Source organism: Saimiri boliviensis, chromosome 15 (assembly GCF_048565385.1).
Source record: "Saimiri boliviensis isolate mSaiBol1 chromosome 15, mSaiBol1.pri, whole genome shotgun sequence".
Taxonomy (NCBI): Eukaryota; Metazoa; Chordata; class Mammalia; order Primates; family Cebidae; genus Saimiri; species Saimiri boliviensis.
The window spans coordinates 32,764,168-32,788,996 of NC_133463.1; the positions used below are offsets into that span (position 1 = coordinate 32,764,168).

General features: G+C 43.2%; 1 protein-coding gene across 2 annotated transcripts in view; it reads left to right on the top strand.

The window, feature by feature from the left end:
- Positions 1 to 24,829, top strand: part of CDH17 (cadherin 17) — a 79,417-nt gene that overhangs the window by 40,847 nt on the left and 13,741 nt on the right. For both annotated transcript variants that reach the window (XM_010349399.3, XM_074386856.1), the window contains exons 6-13: positions 157 to 315; positions 424 to 623; positions 3,394 to 3,525; positions 3,815 to 3,965; positions 10,032 to 10,247; positions 13,741 to 13,817; positions 16,056 to 16,247; positions 23,686 to 23,930. In XM_010349399.3, the coding sequence (XP_010347701.1) occupies positions 157 to 315; positions 424 to 623; positions 3,394 to 3,525; positions 3,815 to 3,965; positions 10,032 to 10,247; positions 13,741 to 13,817; positions 16,056 to 16,247; positions 23,686 to 23,930 (1,372 nt within the window). The remainder of the gene's footprint in view (positions 1 to 156; positions 316 to 423; positions 624 to 3,393; positions 3,526 to 3,814; positions 3,966 to 10,031; positions 10,248 to 13,740; positions 13,818 to 16,055; positions 16,248 to 23,685; positions 23,931 to 24,829) is intronic.

The following is a 24,829-nucleotide window of genomic DNA, read 5'->3' on the forward strand; positions in this document are numbered from 1 at the left end:
TTTAGGGAAGGGGCGTGGGATAAATTTTTATTTCACCGCTGGTGTGAATTATCATACCTTTTCCCATTCTATTTCCATTTTTTAGAAGGAAAATGTAGCTATGGTTGGTTTGGGTTTCAATTAATGTCTTTTTTCTGGGTATGCTTTGTTAAACAGGAAAGCCCTTCTTGTACGTCAACGCCACAGACCTGGATGATCCAGCCACTCCCAATGCTCAGCTTTACTACCAGATTGTTATCCAGCTTCCCATGATCAACAATATCATGTACTTTCAGATCAACAACAAAACCGGGGGCATCTCTCTTACCCGAGAAGGTATGTTCAGGGGTGCCCTGGTAGGACTGTCTCGGTCAGAAAAAGGAAGTAGTTGGGTCTGTTTCTTCCAGAGACGCTTCCTATTCCCTTCTCCCCTACTTCTCATAGGAGCTAAGGAATTGGATCCTGCTAAGAATCCTTCCTATAATCTGGTGGTCTCAGTGAAGGACATGGGCGGCCAGAGTGAGAATTCCTTCAGTGATACCACATCTGTGGATATCCTAGTGACAGAAAATATTTGGAAAGCACCAGAACCTGTGGAGATGGTGGAAAACTCGACTGATCCTCACCCCATCAAAATCACTCAGGTAGTACCCAAGCCCAAGTAGAGTAGTACTGAGGTAGTACTAAGAACCAGCTAGATTAATGGCCTCACTTTGTACAGACCCACCCTCACGGTCTTCGCTGATACATTTATTAGATATATTTTTGCATAGCATGATTATAAAGCCCATTATATAGCCCTGGCCCTGAGTCACTGGACTTGACCATGCATCATGGGCAGAAAAGTTGGATGCAGATATTGTGTTAGGCCATTTTTGCATTGCTGTAAAGAAATACCCAAGGATGGGTAATTCATAAAATTTAATTGGCTCGTGGTTCTGCAGGCTGTTCAAGCATGACTCCGCATCTGCTTTTGGTGAGGATCTTGGGAAAATTACAATCATGGCAGAAGGCAAAGGGGGAGCAGGATCATCACATGACAAGGGTAGGAGCAAGAGATTTAGCTGGGAGGAGCCACACATGTTCAAACACCAGGTCTCACGTGAACTCAGAGTGAGAACTCACTTATCACCAAAGGCATGATGCTGAGTCATTCACGAGGGATCTGCCCCCATGATCCAGTCACCTCCTACCGGGCCTTACCTCCAACACTGGGGATTATTTTCAACATGAGATTTGGAGAGGACAGACATCCAAACTACATCAGATATACATTTTTGCTTTCAGAGAGAAATTCCCTCACCCTCACCTTAAAAGTAGACAGAAGTGACGTTTGTTGTTCCCTGTGAGTGTGGGATATGGCTGCCCTGCAGTGGGTCATATATGGTGCACACATTGTATGTTTGGACATGGTTTGATTTGGGGGTTACAAATAGTTTTGAAAGGCTGCTTCTTCTTATTGTTGGAGAAAATCTTGACCCAACAGACTTACCCAACATAGGCTGGGAGACAGAGATAGGACTGGCTAGGGGTAAAAGGATCATAGCAGGGAACCTTTCCACTTGGAAACTCCCTCACCCCTGGCCTTCTGTCTCCTGTGTGTGCCTCTCCCCTCCATTCAGACACTCCTACTTCCCCACCTCCATGGCATGTGCCCTCACCCTGGGCCCCCTCCTACCTTAGCTCCTGGAAATCCACTCTGGACCCCACCCAGATTTGATATTTTCTAGAAGCCTAGGAGATTCCTCGACATGAAAGTTGTGGGTTGGTGGGAGATCCCTGGATTTGGAAGCAGATGAACAAAATCATATTTCCGTCCCATTACTTGAATGACTGATCATAAACAAGTCATTGAACTATTTCGAGCCCCAATGACTCATTGATAAAGTAAGGATAATACTTCAGTGTTTTGTGAAGATTAACTGAGATAGTATCTGTAAAAGTAAATAAAATGCTAGATATTAAAAGATATTAATACTATAACGTAGTACTAGTCTGTAGTTCCCCTAATTTTTTTTTTAATGCTACTATTGTTAAGGGGCCCTGGAATGGCTTATCCCATCATATTTATTGGGATGGGCCCAGGGACATTTATTTATTTCTTTATTGAATGTTGAATTAAAGAACTTCAACTTCAAGGCGTCGGGGAAAGGAACAACAGCAGAAAGAATTCTGCTTTCCCAGTTAGAAAAAAGCATGTCACACTCATTACCATGAAAATTTCCAATTGGGGGCCTAGACTAAAGTCTTCCTAGCTATTATTCAGGTTACTCCTATCGGGATTTGTAAGTGCTACAAAGAATGTATGCTTAGTGGCTCTTGGGGCTGCCAAGGAAACATTCTAGAGTGCCTACCCAATTTTCGGGCCTGGAGAAAATGCTCTGGGTATTATAAAATCCAAGAGAAGAGAGAGAAGGAGCATAGCTCAAGAGATTGAAAGGAACTTGGGGTGAATTTTTAGGACACAAGAGGAGCTCCCTTTAGAACCAAGATGGTAGTCTTTGCATGGATGGGTGGTGTTTAAATAATTAGGAAGGGACAAAGGTGCATCTGTGGTACCTTCCCAGGCTGCTCTGAGGATAGTTTACTGTGGAAATTTCAACTAGCAGTAGGACCTTGGGCGAGTCACTTAATTTTTTTGCGCCCTAGTTTTTCATAACAGTAGTCTGTACTTCATAGAACTGTTTGAAGATTAAATGAGGTAACACATAAATATGTTTAGAATTGTGTCTGCCATGTGACAAACTCAGTAAACATTATTAATATATCAGAGAGACCAGGCTTTGTCTATATAGCCGGTAGTTTGGTCTTACTTGTGTTATTTTTTATTTTTGTCAGGTTGTTTACAAACAACTCTAGGAATTGGCAGTAATTCTCATCTCTGAAGTCTTTAAGACTAAATATTTAGGAAAGGAATATCCTTATTTTTATATCATTTGTCTTACTTAATGGCATGGAGAGGACTTTAGAGTGGCCCCTACTGCCCCTGTTCATCTTCATTGGTGAGTGTTAGACACTCACCACACACCACGGCTTAGTCCTCAGACACTGCCAGCTACAAAGTATATTTTGTTTCTTAAATTGATGTTTCATGGATAGGAAACTTTCACAGTCAGACTTCTAAAATAAAGCAACTCAGAAACCCTTTAGAGGGTTTGTGAAGAATTGCTTTAGAGAAGAAAAATTCCCTGGTGTGCTTTTTTTGAGCAATATAACTTGGTGGTGGGGGTGGGGCGGAGAACAGACTTATTTTAAGTTGAAAGTGAAAAATGTAATTCAGTTGTTATAAGAAACCACAGACACACAAACAAGGTTGTCAGAGATTTCTAGCTGAGAACCAGAAAATTATTTCCTTTCCAGTTTTCTCTCTGTTCAAATGTAGCTTTCCTAACAATTGACTTTGGGGTCCTGTAGGTGCGGTGGAATGATCCTGGTGCACAATATTCCTTAGTTGACAAAGAGAAGTGGCTAAGATTCCCATTTTCAATTGACCAGGAAGGAGATATTTATGTGACTCAGCCCCTGGACCGAGAAGAAAAGGATGCAGTGAGTAAAACAGTTGCGAGTTTCACAGGCAACAAGACAAAGTCCCACGCTCATCTGCAGTGGAGAGCAAAATGGATTTTACTTAAACCACACACACACACTCTAGACTTCAGCATATTATGGGTTTTCAAAGACATAATTTTCACGTGATTCTGACCCCTCTCATTTTTTCTTATTTCCCAGTTTTAAGTAAATTAAAAATAAGGGAGTAAATGAACCAGCTATTTTCTCTGCCTTTTGCAGAGGGTGATGGGTGAGTCTTGTCTTAACTCTGACTTTCCTGTTGTAGTATGTTTTTTATGCAGTTGCAAAGGATGAGTATGGAGAAGCACTTTCATACCCGCTGACAATTCGTGTAAAAGTTAAAGACATTAATGATAATCCACCTACATGTCCATCACCAGTAAGCGTATTTGAGGTCCAGGAGAATGAACGACTGGGTAAGAAACGAGAGCTGCCTAATGCTGTGTAACTGCCTTCCATTTCTCTCCTCTGTTGGGTAAAGGGCAGGAGACTTTATTGGGTCAATAATCCATGTCTTGCACAGCACAGAGGTTGATTGCACCTTGGGAGTCACATGGGTACCACATTTGGGATCAAACAGTATCTGAGTAGTATTCTTAAACTGGCGCTTTTATAACAACCACGACCACTATTACAATTATCACTGCTATGATTATCCTTACCACTCTCATTAGTATCATAACTACCTACACTAATGTCTTGTATATGTGTATAGGGATATCTCGTTTGCAGGATTTCCCCATATATTATTTGACCTCTAATCTCATTTAAAAGAGATCTAATCTCATCACATTTGTCAAAGAATCTAAACATTTACACCCAAAGTCAGACACCCTGCAATACGCAAGCAATACCAATGGAAGTTGACTTTTTTTTTTTTTTTTGAGATGGAGTTTCGCTCTTGTTACCCAGACTGGAGTGCAATGGCGCGATCTCGGCTCACCGCAACCTCCGCCTCCTGGGTTCAGGCAATTCTCCTGCCTCAGCCTCCTGAGTAGCTGGGATTACAGGCACGAGCCACCATGCCCAGCTAATTTTTTGTACTTTTGGTAGAGACGGGGTTTCACCATGTTGACCAGGATGGTCTCGATCTCTTGACCTCATGATCCACCCGCCTCGGCCTCCCAAAGTGCTGGGATTACAGGCTTGAGCCACCACACCCGGCCATGGAAGTTGACTTTTGACCCTTGGGCCTCCCTCTTTAAGAAGCTGATAATATGATTCAAGAGGCTGCTGCATGATGTCCAAGTCCCTTTGTTTTTGTCAGTTTTGCTTTGTCTTGCTGTGTTTTCTTTCACTGCGTCCTCTGATGGCTTGTTAGTTTTGTATACAACAGCTCCTAGAAGAACATTATAATTTCGGGGAGTTTTATGGCTTCTCTGGGTTTGGGACAGTGCTTGTCTATTTCCCCCTTGGCACTGAGCCCCTTGACTGAGCGACTGGCATTTCTTGAAATGTTTTGTTTTGTTTTGCTGTGTGCATTTCAGGGGCTTCCAAGTGTAGCAGCCTCTTACGACTATCATTTCTAGAGGTTTGCTGTTCTGTGGGCAGATCCTCATATGCCTTGTGGATGGGCTCACATTTCCTTTTGGTTCCCCCATCTCTCACCAGACACACCTGACAGAGTGGGTGTCTCCCTAGAGGCTTGGTGGGTGCTGCTGAAGTGGCTTCCTCACACTGCTCATTATTTTTCATCTTGCTGTTAGGTGTCGTGTGGGCTGCCTATTGTCAGTGTTTCCTGTGTCACTGTATTTCCTCTCTTTCATTTATTCCAACTCTTGCCACAACAGGAAGAGTTAATGCCAGCCTGAAGGATTTCAGTTCATTATAAGGAAGAATCTTCTCACAGTGTCAACTGTGTAACAATGGAATGTGTCACAATAGCCAGCAAACATGTGTGCCATCACACTTTTGGGAAATCTGGGATGGTCTGTGACACTGAATAAAGGTGGAAAATCTTTGACAACCTTTCTTGACCTTAACATGACACCTCTAGCCTCTTTTACATTGGGTCAAACATTTAGTGCATTTGTTGCTTCTTTCGGCAAAACAAATTGCCCTGAAGCTTGGCAGCTTAAAACAACAAACGTATTATGTCACAGTTTCTGTGAGTCAGGAATCTGGGTGCAGTTCAGCTGGGTACCTCTAATTCGGAGTGAGAGTTCTGAGAGAGAAGGGGAGATGCAGAGAGAGAAGCATGGCAGAGCAGGAAAGTACAGGCAAGGTGGAAGTCAGTCTTTCTATGACCTAACCTTGGGAGTGATCCCATCACTTTTGCCATTAAAAACAAGTCACTGGGCCCAGCCTGCACTCAAAAGGATGGAGTTATGAAAAATCACAAATATCAGGAGATATGGGGATTGCTAGGATCCCTTTTAGAGGCACTTACCTCATTTGGGAAGAGGATAGCGCTGGTTTTCCGAGACTGAAGATGTCATTGGTGGTAGAATAAATTTTAAAGGGGATCAGCATGCTATTTGCCTCTCTAAAGGTGAGAATTTATTTTGTAAAAATGTTTCAGAGTCTTTAGTGGACCAGGAATTCTTATAAATCAATGGAGCATATTCTATATATGTAACCTGAGAGAGGTAGAAGATAATGCTCCTTCCCCCTGGGTACTTACCGTCTAGCTGAGCTGACAGGACATGAGTAGGTGAAAATACTAACAAATAAAACCTTGATAAAATACTGAGTTAGGCCAGGTGCATGTCTATAATCATACCCAGCACTTTGGGAGGCCAAGATGGGTGGATCATTTGAGGCCAGGAGTTCAAGTCCAGCCTGGCCAACCCTGTCTCTCCTAAAAACAAAAAACAAAAACAAAACAAAACAAAAAAACATAGAAAAATTAGCCAGGTATGGTGCTGCATGCCTGTAATCCCAGCTACTTGGGAGGCTTAGGCACGAGAATCGCTTGGACCTGGGAGATGGAGGTTGCAGTGAGCTGAGATCATGCCACTGTACTCCAGCCTGGGTGACAAAGCAAGACTCCATTTATATGTATATATGTGTGTGTGTGTGTGTGTGTGTGTGTGTGTGTGTGTGTGTATACACACACACACACACACATATATATATATACATATACACATATATACACACACACATATATACACATACACATATTTATACAAACACACACACACACACACACACACACACACACACATATTTCATTCCCCAGTGTATTTACATTCTCCTGTTTGGTATCTTGTGGGACTCATGTCCCCACGTGATAGCAACACTAACATTTATACTTGAATCCCACTTGTCCCCAAGTCTTCTATGTTCATACAGAAAATTTAGACTCTCATAAAAGCCTCACCTCCCTAAATATTTCTGCGTATTTCCAAGAGATGCTGTGTATACTCCTGTATCAGTTTGAGCTGCCACCTGTTCCTGGCCTCAGTCACTCAGAGACATGATTCTCCTTTCACTTCCAACTGATCCCCAAGATCCTCTGCTCCCAGTGAGGGATGTCCTCTGATGCCTGCGGTCCTCCTGGTGCCTCCGGCAGCATGGAAGTTTCCTGTGGGGTGAGAGGAAGACAGTGTCCTCAGTTTTGTTACATGTAAAATTTTTGGTGCCACAAAAGAAGTGGCACTCGAATATGAATTTCCTCAGCAAGGCAGTTTACTTCTATAGAAGGATGTGGCTCACAGATGGAACAATGGCGAGCACACACCTGGAAAGGGAGGGGAAGGGGTTCTTATTTCTGACCCAGGTCACCCCTACTGCTGTGTTGTTCCCCTACTGGCTAGGGTTAGAACACACAGTCTAGTCTAATTCCAACTGGCTATTTTAAAGGAAGCAGTGATATGAGCTGGAGTGGTGGGGTGGGTAGTTTGGCAGAAAGGATGGTTACAGGCAGGTCAGAGCAGGTAAGCAGGGGTCAAAGCAGGTGACCTGAGCCGGTGACCAGAATGAGTCAGGATGGATCAGGGGACCGGAGGAACAGATGTGAACTACTGATTAGAGCTGGTGGAAAAGGTTGTTTACTGAAATTACAGGGAAGTTAAACTTTAAAATGGAGAATTAAAGAATAAGAGAGCTGAACATGCTGACATACTAATTCTTTGAAGAAAAACTTGGAGTTCACCGTATCTAACAGTTTCTTGCTCACCTGCTGAGGGGATAGGGCCACAGCAGGGCTGCTGAGACACCAAAAGACCACAGAATTGAGTAAGATGCTCTTTCATTCCAGTACACAGATACTTTTCTTGCAAGGGCATATGCATGCCATATGCACTAGATGTATATTCTCTTCTGTCCTATTCCTTTTCACGGGCCCTGCGTGCAGCCCATGAGACATAACTGCATGTGTCCAGCTCCACTGTAAACATAACATAGGTACTTTCTTTTTCCTCCCCAACCCCAAACCAAAAAACCTCAAAATTTCCATATGTGTCAGTGGATGCAAACTGTGTCAGTGGATGGGGGGTGGGGTGTAACTTCAAGAATGGGATGAATTCAAGTTTGAGCTCCTACTTGGGATTCTTGCTGCATATAAAGAGACCCACAATTCCTACCTACCAGAGTAGGATGGTCTGGAACCTGTCAGAACTCACCCAGAGCTGGGTACAGGACCAAGTCATAGCCACTGGCTTGTAGAACTCCCTGGACTGAAACTCTCACAGGAACAAAATACTTAGGACCACAAACTACAGCATAGCAGAGAGGATCCTACCTGGTCTCTGCCCTGTGCTGTCTTTGGGGTAGAGTCAGTCTCTGCAATTGTTCCATGAAGGTGCTTAGAAGAAATCTAGGGTTGGCTTCTCTTTGTTTAGTGATCTTGCCACGTGTATTAGTGTCCTAGGGCTGCAGCAACAAATCACCACCACCTTGGTGGCTTAAAACCACGGAAATCTGTTCCCTCCTAGTCCTGGAGGCTGGAATTCTGAAATCAAGGTGCTAGCAGGGCCACATTCTCTCCAGAGTCTCAAGGGGAGACTCTTTACTTGCCTCTTCTGACTTCTGTTGGCATCTGGCGTTCCCTGGCTACTTAGGGTAGCATAACTCCAACTTCTGGCTTCCTCCTCCATGTCACCTCCCGCTCTGTGTGCATCTCGGTGTTTCCCTTCTTACAGGCGCACCTGTAACTGGATTTAGGGCTGCCTCTAAATCCAGGATTATTTTATCTCCAGATCCTTGACTAGTGACATCTGGGAAGACCCTATTTGCAAATAAGTCCCATGCTCAGGTTCTGGTAGACATGAAGTTCTGGGAGGGAGCACTAGGTGTTACAGGCTGAATGTGTCCCCCCTGCCCCGTAAATTATATGTTGAGGTAGTAACCCTCTGTTCCAAACTGCATTGTCCTCTCCCTCCCCCAGATTCATGTGGTGAAGTTCTAACCCCTAGTACCTCAGAATGTGACTGTATTTGGAGATAAGGGTTTTAAAGAGGTAATTAAGGTAAAATGTCCTTACAGTGGGTCCTAATCCAATATGACTGGTTTTCTTATAAGAGGAAATGTGCTGGGCATCAGAAAACCAGAACTAGTACTGATGTCATCATTTACTAGAAAATAAAAAAGAGGAAATGTGGACATAGGGAGGTTCAGAAGGAAGGTGCTATGAAGGCACTGGGAGGAAAAGACAGCTACCCACAAGACAAGGAGAAGGGCCCCAGAAGAAACCAACCCTGGCGACACCTTGATCACAGACTTCTGGGCTTCAGAACTATGAGAAAATACGTTTCTGTTGTTTAATCCATGATACTTAATGGCAGCCCTGGCTAACTAATACACTATTCAACCCATTACATTGTTGGAAACAGGTTTATAACATTGGGAAAAATCCACACCAAGACAATGGGTCACTCATCAAGGCTAGTTTTACTTCCTGCAGGGGAGCACACCTGAACAGAGGAGACAGGGACATTTATAACTTTCATAACCTGATGCAATTGCCCTACTGCTGTGTCCAGTTTCCATTGGTTGGAATGGGACCTCACATTCTATACTTGACTTGATTGGCTAAAACCTTGGAAATATTCTAAAGAGGTAAAGGCAGAGGAGAACAAAGAAAAAGAGGAGATAATCTGAGAAATGCTTACAGAAGTGATAACATTTCCAAATTAGGAAGGGGAATAAGCTATGACCTAAGGCTTGAATGGGCTTGTTCAGGCATGTCAGGGCAAATATCTAGGTTAAAGTGTAAGAAATAAGAACACAGGATACACTTTTTTATTATGACTAACAGCTACTTTAAGATTATTAGCAAAAGTTCTAAAGTCAATTAATCTTTGAAGAAATTGTTATTTATTTGTAATGAATTAGAAGGAAAGCTTTGAAGAGGAACCTTTTATTTATTCTTATTTCCTACAACATGATAGGATAGAACCAAAATAAATCTAAGAATGTTTGTCTGTTATCCAGAGTTATTCATGGTGTTTTCTAGGAATGTGCTTATCCAGTGAAACTAGTTTAATAGATTACATGGAGCCTGTAATGGTTGGATTTCTTCCTTTTCTTCCTCATAGGCAGCAGTATCGGGACCCTTACTGCACATGACAGGGATGAAGAAAATACTGCCAACAGTTTTTTAACCTATAGTATTGTGGATCAAACTCCCAAAATTCCCATGGATGGACTCTTCCTAATTGAAAACTTTTCTGGAATGTTACAGTTAGCTAAACAGTCCTTGAAGAAGCAAGATACTCCTCAGTATAACTTAACAGTAGCAGTGTCTGACAAAGGTTAGTATCACATCTGCTGCCTTGAGTACAAATCATTATTTTCCTTCTAGCTGTGACTTATTTGCCTGCTCGGAAGTCTGGGATGTTATAGAATGATGCCATTTATACATTCTTTGCTTCCTTTGTGAAACACACATAACACAGAGCTGTTGAACATTGTAAAGGCCAGAGCTGCAGCTCAGGCACCACTGTCGTGTCAGTCTGGGTCCTATGAGAAGCACATGCCAAAAGGAGATTAAATGTGCAAGTATTTTATTGGGGGAGGGCACAAAAAAGGCTGGGAGAGCCATCAGACCAAAATACAATGACCCTGATACTTGACCCTGAGTGAAGGGAGATGGGGAAGGCAGGCTGGTGGGAATGTCCTAGTCTAGAACAGTCTGAGGAAAGCTCGGCACAGCTGTTGGGGAGACTAAAGTTGGCTGTCAAAGGAGTTCACTGTCTTTGAGAATGAGACTTAGGAGACTTACCATCGCTGCTTTTCTCAGTGACTGGCTGTGGACAGCCCAGAGAAGGGAGGTCTCAGGGCCAATGTGGTAGTGGATTTCAGAGTACAGCAGTGGGCTGTCGTCAATGAATATCTGCCAGGCACATTCTGCAGACCCTGATCACAAATGGGAAAACTAATTGTATGTCCCAATTCTTGCTTTCAGACTGAAAGGGCTCTACTGTATGAAAGTGGAGGAGAAATGCATCTTTCAGGAAGTTCTGTCTTATCCTTTCAGCTTCTATTTGGCCATTTGACACCATCAGGAGACGTTCTTCCCTATACTCCTTACACAATTGCAGAGCAAGTGGTTCTTAATCTCCATTGGGTCACAAGAGCCTTTGAGAATCTGATAAAAACTGTGCATTCTCAATCAATTGCACACATTGTTAAATGTGCACAGACACGCAAAATACCTGGATTCAAAGACAGACTCATTTCAAGGGCACTCAGACTCCTAGATGGTCCTTTGAGTTGACTCGCCCTGAATCTTCAATTACTACATAATTCAGTAATTGTTCTGCTGGCAGGCACAGGTATGGAGAACAAACAAGAAATGGTTCACACCGTGCTTCACATTTCTCTCCTTTACTGGGATATTGAGATACTAAGCAGAACCCAGGTTTAGTAGGTCTCCAACACAGAATGTTTGAAACCCAGTAATTTGACAAATATTAAGGCCCTAATTGCATTATGATGAGATAAAACAGATGTAAGTATAGCAAATCTTCCCTATCCACGATGAGCTAACAATTTCACATTACTCGCAGTCCATTCTTTCAGCAGCTATTCAGCATTTACCTATCTGAGGCACCATGCAAGGTACTGGGGAGATGTAGATGACTCTGTTCTTAGGGAGCACTCATTCTGGTAGAGGAGATGGACACGTGAGTCACTAAATTGCAAGGAACTGTACAAGGTAGCCCATGAAGGAAATGTGACTCAATGGAGGGAGAGAACAGGTACAGCTTTCTGGAAGAGGTATCTCCGAGCTGGGCTTTGAAGGATGAATATGACAAGTTACAAAATCATGCAGGGCTTATGGGAGAGTGGGGATCCATGTGGAAACACATAGGGACCTGCAGAAATTTGAAGATAGAGTTTAAAGTGGAAATCAGAATACAAATTGTTTATTTGCATGAATACAACTATAGAAATTATGGACCAGATTATAAAATATATTCAAATATGTGTGTATGTTGATATAACTAAACATTCTGTGCACTACAGAAAATTAGAGACTAGGCTATGAAACACAGTTTTACATAAAACCGTCAAGGGCCATTTATCCAGAAGGCCCACTGCTGGCCAGACAAGATATGTGCAGAGCGGTGTGCCAGGTGGTTCTGGGTCTGGCACCACTCCCGTCTTCAGCCATTCATGTTGTCTACAAACGTTCTGAGAACCAGCTTTAACTTTAATCAATATCCATTTGCTTGTAATTGGGTTGTTAATAGATTCTGTCCCTGGGATCATGTCCACTACATTGAACACTAGCTCTAGAGTTAAATTACCTGGGAATATTAGTCAGGATCCCAGCGGGAAATGGAGGCTCCCCTCAAAGAGTTTAAAGAAGGGATTCTTTGCAAAGGTTGTGGGCAGGGTTAAGGGACACCAGCAGGAGGTGTGAAGCACAGTGAGCAGCATTTTCTGCCCTAAAACCTGGAGGAGCCAGGGAAGGGAACATCCCCCAAAGGGGGATGTCACTAGAAGAGGGCTGTTGGCATGGGGACATGACACCCCCAGCCACGCTCCTCCTGTCCTCTCTCCAGTCTCTTGCCAGGCCTCCCATTGGCAGAACCCAATTGTTACCCTCAGGGCGAGGAGGTGCTTTGACGCAGTTCACGAGGTCAGCCCGTTGGGCTGTGGAGCAGACAGGAATGGACAGTGGCTGCAAGGGCAAAGGGAGCCTCCGGGTTTGAATCCTGGCTCCACCACTAGTTAGTTGTGTGACCCTGGTAAGGTTACCTGAACTTCTCTATTGCCTGGCTTCCTCATCTGTTAAATAAGTGGGAATGACAATAGCACCTACATCATGAAGTTATCATGAAGATGAATGAGTAACTCGGGTAAAGCCATACAGTTGCTGGTATATAGAGGCCACTAACAATTGTATGATGATGAAAACCTCAGTTCTGTTATTCACATTTTATAGATAAACTGTTTATCTGTCACATATATGCTAAGTGACAGAGCCAAAGTCCAAACAGTAAATTCCAAGCCCAGAGTCTTAACCATCACTACAGTGCAGTGCACCTCGGTTCGAACAATAGCAAGCCAACAAAGAACCTGTCAGTTTGTTTCTCGTTCTCTCTCCCCCAGGCATCCTGTCCCCACCTGCACTCCACACACATTTGGAAGCTAGCTGAAGCTGCTACCTGCCTGGGTCTTGGAATTGTGAAACCCATCCCTGAAAGCCTGGGTGATTTCTCCAGGGTTCCAGGAGCTACCTCTGTCCCCACCTTGCTTACTGCAGCCTGGGCAGCCAGACTTGTGAAGAGGCCAATTGTACTGGTTCCTTCCTTATTTGGAGAGGAGAGAGCAGGCCCTTGAACCTCCCCACCATAGAAGGCAGAGCAGATGTAGGATGGATGTGTTCGGAGAAGGAGAGACAGCCACTGGGATGCTCAGAGAAGGCTTTCTGGAAGGAGAGTTTTTCTCTGGACTTTGAAGATAAGATTCATTAGTCAGGAAAAGACTGCTTCACAAAAAGAAGCCATCCTGCTCAGGAACAAACCTTACCTAACCTTACTTAGGAAGACGGCAGGTGGACAGCAATGAAAACCCCAGAAAAATCTCTCTTAGATCTATCTTTAACCACCCTGCCTCACACCTGGTGAGCCCACTTGGGTTCAGGTGGGAAGCAGATAACCCACTCTCTGCATAAATTGCATGTCAATTGCAAAACTGTGGCTACTTCACTTGCCAGGTATTTTCTTGTGGATTTCTGATTTTAATGTATGATTTTCAGTGAAAATTTCTGTGACCTATGACTTTGATTTTCAGATTTCAAGACCCTTTGTTCTGTGCAAATCAATGTTATTGACATCAATGATCAGATCCCCATCTTTGAAAAATCAGATGTGAGTAGTTGTCATTGTTTTTTCTTTACTTTGTTTATATTACTTGACCCCTTCTTCTGGGATAAAGACACAGAGAGTAGTTAGGAAAAATGCCAGGCTTAACGGGTAACCTTGGTCAGTTCACCAATAACCCAGATGCCATCTTCAGTGGACTTCTTTGGGGAACACTAACATTTACTGTTATAGGTGTCTGGGAACATCTGTTTATAAACTCCTGCCAACAGCTCATTTATTCCAAGGGCTGCTTAAAAACAGCAACCACAATCTTTGTCAAATTGAAAAAAGTTGAATGGGGCTTGCAGGTTGTCATTATATATTTTTGTGTATTCAGACAATAAATAGATTACTTCTAGGTCTCAAGCATTTTTGGTCAAAAATTTAATATTTGGAATATTGGCAATTTAATTTGTAATAATTGGGTAAGAGAAAGGGAAAAGAAAAAGTGAATCTCTGATGTAAGCCAAAGAAAAATGTGCCCAAGACATTTGAGAGAATTAGAATTGGACAGAAAGTAAAAAATCAGTTGAGAACCTCAAGAAAAATACAAATTACTATTTTCTTGTCATTGATATGGACTTCAGACTTGGTGATGACTTTATCATTGTTTCCCTTAGGAGGGAAGTCCCCATTTATTTATTTTGAAGAAGCAAGAAGCCCATTTGACTAGACTGTTACGTCATGTTTAAAGTCAGTTATGAGGCAGCCCAGAGCCTTGTGATGATGTTCATAAATCAAAACAGGAACAAGGCTGTGACAAAGAAGGGAATTGATTTATGAGGGGAATGGGGGTGGGAAGAGGTGTGAGTGGACATGTCTTATATAACAGGCACTGAGGTTCAGCAGGCATCAAATAAAGAACCCGTGTCTTCTCAGCCTCCATTCTCTCGGGCATTTGATCCTTTGCTAACTTTATGAACTCCTGCCTTTCACTGAGACAGTGTTTTTTAGATTGAGGGTAAGAATCCTGTACTTGGTGTCTCAGAGCTGAAATACTTATCTAGCTACAGAGAGACTGAACCTACTTCTTTCAATGCTGTGATCTTCTCTCCTGAACCCTACTTACAACCCTCTTTAGGATCATGATGCCGAGAGAGATGATCTAGAGGAGTTTTAGCAGAGTGGGAGATGGTCTAGGCGAGTGTTCAAGAGCACAGGCTTTGGAGTTGGACAGACCTGGCTTTGAATCTCAATCTTGTGACCCACTAGCTGTGTGACCCTCAGTGGATTTAACTTCTCCAAGCCTTTGCTCCTCATAAATGGAGATGATAACATAACTACTCCATAGGGTGTTTTGTTGCTTTTCCTTATTGAGCACTTGCTATGTGCCAGGCATTTAGAAGCTTTACATGTATTGTCTCCCTTAATGCCCACAGCAAACATGAAGTAGGTTCTATTATCATTGTCTACATTGGACAGTTGATAAAACTGACACTTAAAGAAGTGAAGTAACGCCGGGCCCGGTGGCTCACACCTGTAATCCCAGCACTTTGAGAGGCAGAGGCGGGCGGATCATGAGGTCAAGAGATCGAGACCATCCTGGCCAACATAGTGAAACCCCATCTCTACTAAAATATAAAAATCAGCTGGGTGTGGTGACACGCATCTGTAGTCCCAGCTACTCGGGAGGCTGAGACAGAAGAATTGCTTGAACTCAGGAGGTGGAGGTTGCAGTGAGCCAAGATCACGCCACTGCACTCCAGCCTGGCACCTGGTGACAAAGCGAGACTCTGTCTCAAAAAAAAAAAAAAAAAAAAAAAAGTGAAGTAACTTGCTTTAAGCCACTCAGCTAATAAGAAGCAAGCTTACGATTCATATTCAGGCTGTTTAAAGTTCAAGCTTTTAATCAACCTCTATCCCTTTGTTGATTCCAGAATTAATTAAATAACGTATATAATGTACCAACCACATGACAGCCTCCGTACATGGTGGCTATTTATATCACTACTACATTAATTAAGTCATTAAACAAACTGCATATGGGAGGGGGAATTTGTTTTAGAATCCAACCAGTAGCTCTCTGAGATATTGTGTTCTTTGGTACAATGGATATCAGCTCATGAGTATGAGCTGTTAAAATCAATTGCAACATACGGTATTCATCAATAGGAAGAAACATGCCCCATGAAGACTGATGCAAACTATGGCTTGTGTTTATTCTGAAACCAGAGAGAGAAATTTGTCCTTTGGCTTTGATGACAACAAACCTTCTCATTGTTTCCTTCTCCCTTTTCTCCATAGTATGGAAACCTGACTCTCGCTGAAGATACAAAGGTTGGGTCCACCGTCTTAGCCATCCAGGCCACGGATGCTGATGAGCCATTTACTGGGAGTTCTAAAATTCTGTATCATATCATAGAGGGAGACAGTGAGGGACGCCTGGGGGTTGACACGGATCCCCACACCAATACCGGACATGTTATAATTAAAAAGGTAAATAGCCCGTTTATTTAACAGAATTTAGTATAAGTGCGTTCCGTGCAATATTTGGGACACACTTGTGCTAAAAAGTTGTTTGTTATTTATCTGAACTTCAAATCTAACTAGGTGCTCTATGTTTTTATTTGCTAAATCTGCCAGCCCTGCAAGGGGTCAGGAATGGCACTGAGGGCCTCGCTTTCACGTCCCCCTTTGCAAATGTGAGGTGTTGGGTTGGATGACCCCGCTGTAAATGCTTTATTGTAATGTGCCAGGCAGAGATACCTCTTGAATAATGAAACTGCTGGGTCTCCTTTCAAGGTTTAATAGACAAGTTTCTTTTCAATCTCCCTCCCTGCTGCTTTACTTTCATCTTTTACTGTATTGCTAGACTCTTGTTCTGTCTCTCCCTCTGTAAGGACTGGGTAATCTGGAGTCAAAGCCTTAATTACCTTGGTTCCTGTCTCTGTACAGGATCCTCCTAACCCTCCCTCAGTCTACTCCTGTCCCCTGCCACGTACACCTGAATCTTGACTCTTTTCTCTATGGCTGCCTCATCTGTGTAAGAGCATGTCATGGGTTTACCAGATGACTCAATTGGAAGCGGCACTCAATGCCATCCAATGTACTTACAGTTAAGATACTTTCCTAGGGGAAAGAGTAAAACCTCACTGTTAAAAAGGGTCAGAGAGAATCTGCAAGGGCAGCTAATTGTTTAAGGTTTGCAGCGCAGTGTGCGAGAAGTTGCAAAAGAAAGCTCTGGAGTACAGTTTTGAGCTAGAATAGAAGAAAACTGAAAGTAGAGCCTAACAAGACAAAATAGAATAATTTCACAGAAAATGGACAGAAGCCCAGTGAAGCAAGCCCTCGGACAGAGGCTTGAAATTCTAATCCCATTGATATCAGACATCCCAGCTCAAAACAAGGGCCCTGCTGCATTTCAGCAGAGAGGTTTCTGTGGACCAGCTCAAAGCCTTGGCCTGTGTGTGAGTCTGACATTTGGAAAAGGCACCATGACAACCTCCCATTGTGCTCATAGTGGTCTACACGGAGAGAAGAAAGGCTAAAAGAAAGGGCAGTTTTCAGAGCTTACAGTGGGTTGATGTGTTCTTTTGCAGGTGATGGGGGGCAGCTTTCTTCTACCCTTTTGCAGGACCAGGTATTCAGAACCCCTGTGTGAATAATTTTTAAAAGTTTGAACTAGGACTCTAAGGGAAGATAGAGGTCTATCTATCCCAGTATGACCAAGGTCCACACGTCATCTTTTTTTAAACAACGGTTTAACTTGGCCATTTGTGGTTAATGGGCCCTTTTAGGGAGATGTTGGCACCTACCTCAATGATAAGCAGGGGGTGAGAGCTGTAAGTATCCTCCCTTGCAACCTGACATGAGAGGTATGCTACAATAGAGTAGGCCTCTGACCAAACTTTGTCATATCCTTATTTTGTATGTGGTTCTATTTCAAGTGTCTAGAATGTCTCTTGGCATACAGGTTAAATAAATATTGCTTGACTTAATAAATGAATTCTGTCCCATATACAATTATTAGCAAGCAGACACATAAGTGATCATCCAACCTGTGCTTTAGGCCTGTGGCATCTCAGTTCTCTGTCCCTTGGGCACTGTGATAGCAATTCCTTAAGCCAGTGGATTTGTTCAACCATTCAGAGGTGAGTGATAACTGGCAGAACAGAATTGAGCCCTGGAACTCTGAAGGGTATAATCTGCTGGTCAGGCCACATGTTTATACTTCTGTTCATAATGACTAAGGGATACATTATACTTTTAGCCAAACAGCACTTTTTTTTTAAACAGGTGCAGTGCCACAATCATAGCTCACTGCAGCCTCAACCTCCTGGGCTTGAGCAATCCTCCCACCTCAGCCTCCTGAGTAGCTGGGGCCACAGGCATGTGCCACCACACCCAGCTAATTTTTTATTTTTGTAGAGATGGGATCTCCTTATATTGCTCAGGCTGGTCTTGAACTCCTGGGCTGAAATGATCCACCTGCCCCTCAGCCTCCCATGGTGCTGGGATTACAAGTATGAGTGCATGTCTCAGACACCACTCATGTCACCAAGAAAATTTATTTGTGAGATCACTTTGCCAATTAACGAACTTAGTTCTGATTGAGATAGTGTTGGCTGAAGGACTATCATAGCTACCTCTAGGATATAGCTCTCTGATTAGGTTCTCTCAGATGCTAAGCAACAGTCAGCCCTGGGCTGTGGATTCTTGATTAGGATATACCAAATGTTAGCCAATTGCCCCCAGGATATAGAATAAAAGCATAACAAATGTATGTATTCATACTATTTGTTATTAAAGTGTTTTAAATTAATTATAGACTGTATAATATGGCTTTTATGCACAGCTTTGTCTTCTAAATCCTTGCCTATTAAGCCATAAAGGGACTGCCACTGTTCAGAACCACTGTGTTAAGAATTTTTAAAAGTTTAAACTAAGGTTGTTAAATACAATTATATCACTTACAGTTCATCTGAATTACAGATGTGCTAATCAAGGTAAAAATCACTGAAGGTCTCATATATGGCAACTGTGGTCCATTTCCATTAAACTCTCTTTTGCTTCTCCCACTGACCCTAAGGGAGGCAGAGATTCAGGCCCACAGTCAGGCCTTCTGGTGATGGCAGAGCTGGCCACTTGACTCCAGGCCTCCAGCTCCTCTCAGGAAATAATTTCTGGGAGGCCTGGAGTTGCCACTTACCAGCTTGTGACCTTGACTGAATGATGTACCCTCTCAGGTCCCAGTTTTCCAATTTGTAAAAATGGGTAAAATGGTAGCACCTTTCTAGTAAGGATGTTGAAAGAATTAAATGCAAAAATACATATATAGTTCCTAATACAGCATCCAGCAGGTTGCAGACTTAATATAACATGTGGCATCACTTGATTCTAATTAATCAGAGCCAGGATTCTACCTGTGGACAGGTTTGCTTTTCCCTGTTGCCTACAGGGGCCAAACTTGCCTAATTCAAGAGTCAAATGGTGCATATTGAGGACTGTGGCCTTAGTCTCTCAAGGGGAAAGCCTGGAAAGGACTAATTTTGGCAAGTGCCCAAAGTGATGCTTCAGATTAAACAAGTGTCAGAAATGCTCCCTGCTCTGTATTCACTGCTGCCCACACTCCAGCCTCTCATGTGGTTGGTTATCATGCTCTCAGGATCAAGCGTGTGTCATGAGCAGGAAAGCTATTTCTTTGAGCCCTGCCTGGCTCAACAACTCTCCTGGGACCCTCCTCCTTGAAATTCAGGGTTCTGCCTTTTTTTTTTTTTTTAAACTTGCAAATTTTGTCACGTCTCCACTATGGCTGATCTTTTTGAATTCTCAGTTCATTCGCTATTTTTAACCAGCCCAAGTGTCATCTGGAAAACTCATGTGTGCACCTTGATCTCATCAAAGATCACTGGTGAAAATGGCAAATATCCCAGTCTCAAGCCCTCTCCTTCCGCACTTTCTTTGTCTCCAGGTTGAATCTGAATCACTAGGTCTGGCCTTTCAGGCAGTTGTGTGCACAAAAGGAATCGTGGTATGAGCAGGTTTTTTCAGTTAACTTGAATATATCATGCTAGATGGGACTGACTTGACTTGGCTTTGCAGTCATATCCCCATGCCATGAAACAGGCATGTGGCCAGACAAGGCTTGTTCTTGGTTCAGCTCTGCTGATCACCATTTGCTACTTTAGCATCTTCCATTTCTAATGATTTCTCCAGATTTGGCTTGGTGTTTTTCCAGGTGTGGAAGTTACATGGATAGAATTCTCAGTGGCAGCCTGCTGCTTTTCATTCATTCTTCCAACCTGTGTTTAGGGAGCACTGACATTGCCTCCTGGCTGGTCTCCCACCCCATTGTGGATCACCTCAAATCCATCCCCCATGCAGCTGCTCTTGGAGTTCTTTCTAAAACACAGATCTGACATTCTTAGTCAAGGATGAAGTTCCAACTCCTTAGCTCGCCATACAGTCTTCTCTTTCCACGCTCAGCCTCACGCATTCTATTCTGGTAACACAAGCTGCTTCTCTTTGCACACATACACTGTCTCATTTCTTTAAACCCTTGGCTCTGGGGCCACAGTGATGCCATGGGGAGAAGCCAGGGAGGGTGTTTAGGTCCCACTTGGTGGTAAGGATGGATGCACATGCTCTGCTTGAGCATATGGACAGCTGTGCTGCCTGCCTGGGCCTGCACTTAGCTGGACTAGCTAGGAACAGAGAGCTGTGTTCTTTGTCCCCATTGCAAGCTCATTCTGGGGGCTGCTGCCTTCCTGGTCTACTAGGCTTTTATCTCAACTGGACAGTCCTGCTGTCATCCCCTGGGACATGGAGTGGGTCCCTGTGAGTCAGAAACTTCAGCTTGCTCCCCTGACCCCCCCGCACCAGGGGAGAACCCCTAATCGAACCATGGACCATGTGCAGTGATCATGAGGTCGTCGAAGGCTAAGCCCTGCAGACAGAGTGGGTGCTTATCACCATGAACAGCCTCTTTTGTCACACTTAGCTGGCTTACATGATTTTATATCTTACATATCTGAACAAATTTCAATTGCTGCTTCTATCTCAAATGACCCGAGTCTTTACACATGGTTCCCACCCTTCCACGTGAAAAATTGTCTCACAGCACTTATGAACTAGAGTGTGAGTCACGATGGTGTGTATTGGTGCATGCATGAGGGGAAGGGGGCTCTGGAGGGTGAGGATGTTCTCCAGAATCTCCTCCCCATGGAGGCCCTCAAGGACCAGGCCTTTCTGGTCTTTGTATTTCCTGACCGATCGGCTATGGGCACTGCGTGCTGGGGAAGAGACGAGAAGCACAGATGAATATGACGCGGGTCTTCCTCTCACAGAGCTTAGGGTCAGTGAAGATCTGAAACAGATCAACAGTTAGAACTGTTAGGTGCTATGAGACTGCAGAGGATGTGCAGCTTGTCGGTTTGAGGATTGAATGTAGGGATGAAGAAGCAGACATGGAGAGGTCAGCAGGGAGCCCACTCCTGAAGAGCTGGGAGAGTACTCTTGGGTAGCCCTAACTGTTCAGTTCTGCCTCATATGAACCCAAAGTTGGTTCCTCGATGTGCATTCCTGGTTCCATCTGGCATTTCTTCAGCAGATCATCTGTCACCTCCATTTCCCTCTCCCATCCTCTATGGGTTTAAAATCTTTGATTTGGGAGCTTGACTTTCGAGGCTCCTGGAAAGTTATTTCCCATAAAAAATGGAAATCTGTATGTAAGTATTTCCCAAGCTGTCACCTGAGAACTCTTGGGAGCATCAATAAATTCCTGTTGAATAAATGAAGTATCCCACAGCTAAATAAATTTGAGGCATTCCATGTTTCAGTTCGTCTTCTAAGACACATCAGCATAGTGTAAGCTCTGATAAGTCCTGCAGAAAAAATACTTTTTCATGGCTCTGTAATCATTCTGAGAAGGCTTTTGCTGATACTAGATTGAGAACCACTTCTATGAGAGTTTGTCTTGTTTATAATTGACATAATTATATGGGAGTATAACATGTTTTGAAATAGGTATACATTGTGGAATGGCTAATTAGAGCTAGCTAGCACCTGCATTACCTCACATACTTACCATTTTTTGTGATGAAAACACAATCTACTCTCGGTAATTTTAAAGTATACGCTATATTGTTGTTAACTATTTACCACATTGTACAATAGATCTTTTAAACTTATTCCTTCTAACTGAAATTTTGTAAGCTTTTACCAGCACCTCCCCAGTCTCCTCACACCCCAGCTCCTGGTAATCGCCATTCTACTCTCTAAGTTCAACACTTTAGATTCCACACACCAGTGAGAACATGTGGTATTTGTCTCTTCATGCCTGGCTTATTTTGCTTACCATAATATCCTCCAGGTTTATCCATGTTATCACAAATGACAGAACTTCCTTCGTTTTTAAAGCTGAGTCGTATTTCATTGTGTGTGTGTGTGTGTGTGTGTGTGTGTGTGTGTGTGTGTGTGTGTATCACATTTTGTTTATCCATTTGTTGTTGGGCAATTAGGCTGTTCCTATGTCTTGGCTATTATGAATAATGCTGCAGTGAACATAGGAGTGAGGATTTCTCTTTGACATACTGACCATATATACCCAGTAGTGGGATTGCTGGATCATATGGTAGTTCTATTTTTAATTGTTTGAGGTTCTTCCATACTTTTCCACAGTGGCTCTTGTAATTTACATTCTCACCAACAGTGTACAGGGCTCCCTTTTCTCCATATCCTTGCCAATGTTTATTTTTTGTCTTTTTGATAATAGTCATTCTAACATGTGTGAGGTGATAGCTCATTGGGGTTTTAATTTGCATTTCTTTGATGATGAATAATGAGCATTTTTTCATATAACGTTTGGCTACTTGTATGTCTTCTTTTGAGAAATGACTATTCAGGTCCTTTGCCTACATTTTAAACAGGTTGTTTTCATGCTACTGATTTGAGTTTCTTAAAATTTTTTTTTTATTAACCCTTTTTCAAAAGTGTATGTGCGAATACTTTCTCCCAATATGTAAGTTGTCTCTTCACTGTTTCCTTTGCTTTGCGGAAGCTTCTTAGTTTGACGCAATACAATTTGTTTATCTTTGCGTTAGTAGTCTGTGCTTTTGGGGTCATACCTGAAAGATCATTGTAGGCTAGGCATAGTGACTCATGCCTATAACACCAGCATTTTGGGAGGCCACAGTGGGCAGATCACTTGACATCAGGAATTTGAGAACAGCCTGGCCAACATGGCAACACCCCCGTCTCTACTAAAAATAAAAGGATGAGTTTCCTCTCTCCATCTCAAGAAATGGCTTGCCCTTCTGTCACAGTCCTCAACAGGGGCTGGTGCCATGTTCTTGGGCTTTCCAGCCTCTAGAACTGGGAGCCAAATAAACTTCTCTTCCAGCTGTGCATGGCGGTTCATGCCTGTAGTCCCAGCACTTTGGGAGGCTGAGGCTGGCAGATTGCTTGGGGTCAGGAGTTTGAGACCAGCCAGGCCAATCTGGTGAAATCCAGCCTCTACTAAAAATACAAAAATTAACTGGGCATGGCGACTACTCCAGAGGCTGAGGCAGGAGAATCACTTGAACAAACCTGGAAGGCAGAACTTGCAGTGAGCCAAGATTGCACCACTGCATTCAAGGCTGGGTGACAGAGTATGAGGCTCCATCGCAAAAATAAAAAACAATAAAAGATCATTGCCAAGACCAATGTCAGCAAGTTTTCTTCCAGTGGTGTTAGCGTTTTAGTCTTATGTTTTAGTCTATAATCTGAGTTGATTTTCATATACGGTATGAGATAGTCTAATTTCATTCTCTTGTGTGGATATCCAGTTTTCCCAATATCATATGTTGAATATATGAGAGTTTAAAAAGCATAGGGAATGAATCTTTTAAGGGAGCTAATACTCCAAAAATAACTTTCTTTTTTTCCTACACAGCCTCTTGATTTTGAAACAGCAGCTGTTTCCAACATTGTGTTCAAAGCAGAAAATCCTGAGCCTCTAGTGTTTGGTGTGATGTACAATGAAAGTTCTTTTGCCAAGTTCACGCTAATTGTGACAGATGTGAATGAAGCACCTCAGTTTCCCCAACATGTATTCCAAGCAAAAGTCAGTGAGGATGTAGCTATAGGCACTAAAGTGGGCAATGTGACTGCCAAGGATCCAGAAGGTCTGGACATAAGGTAAGGGGGGGCAGGCCTGGCTGTGTGGCCACCGAAGCCAGTGCAAAGGAGGAGGAGCTGGCCTGTACTGACTCCAGGGTTGAGGAGCACAGCATACCCAGCAATGATGAGCTTGGCCTTGGTTTAGGAAGGTGTCAACCCCTGGGGGGCATTCCAAGGGATGGTGGTTTATCAACAAGCATCCAGGCTCAAGACAAGGGGGAAGTGGCATGAGATTCCATTCCAGCCCATGAGTTTCAGGTCCCAGCTGAGAGCTGGACAGTTCAGGAGGTGAGGTTCACCTCTGAGAAACTTAAATCATTGGCTGGCTGCCCACTGCTTCGTATGATCTGGCTCATCTTTTGCCACCTTCTGTTCCCCATGTATACATACCCAACACTGCTGAAATCCCTGATCCCACACTCACCATGCTGCTCCTTGGCCCCTGGTAATTTAGCTCATACTCTTCTTCTATTCGAAGTGTCCTGTTCTTGCCTTTAACCTCTGCTCCTTCAGAAAGACTTTGCTGATTCCTATAAACTTCTTTTGGATTCCATAGGGCCCCCTCTGCTGTATTTGCCACATGTCATTGGAATTATCTGTTCATCTACCTCTTCTGCTTGCCTAAGTGCCCCATTTTGTAACCTCTGCCCTTGGTCCACTGCCTGATCTTCTCCACACTCAATAGATGTTTGTTGGATGAAGAATTCACTGCATTGCCGGGGTCTATGAGTATCCACCCATCTCGCCCAATGTTTCCACCACTGGGTGTTCAAATTTTCTAGATGGGTGGTTTGCTAAGAGGTTTTAAAAGATAGTTCTGGATTACTTTAACTTGAATTCTTTGATTGCCATAAAAGTTTAACTACTTTCCCCAGAGGTTGTGAACTATACCCTTCCTAACACAAGCACAAACACCA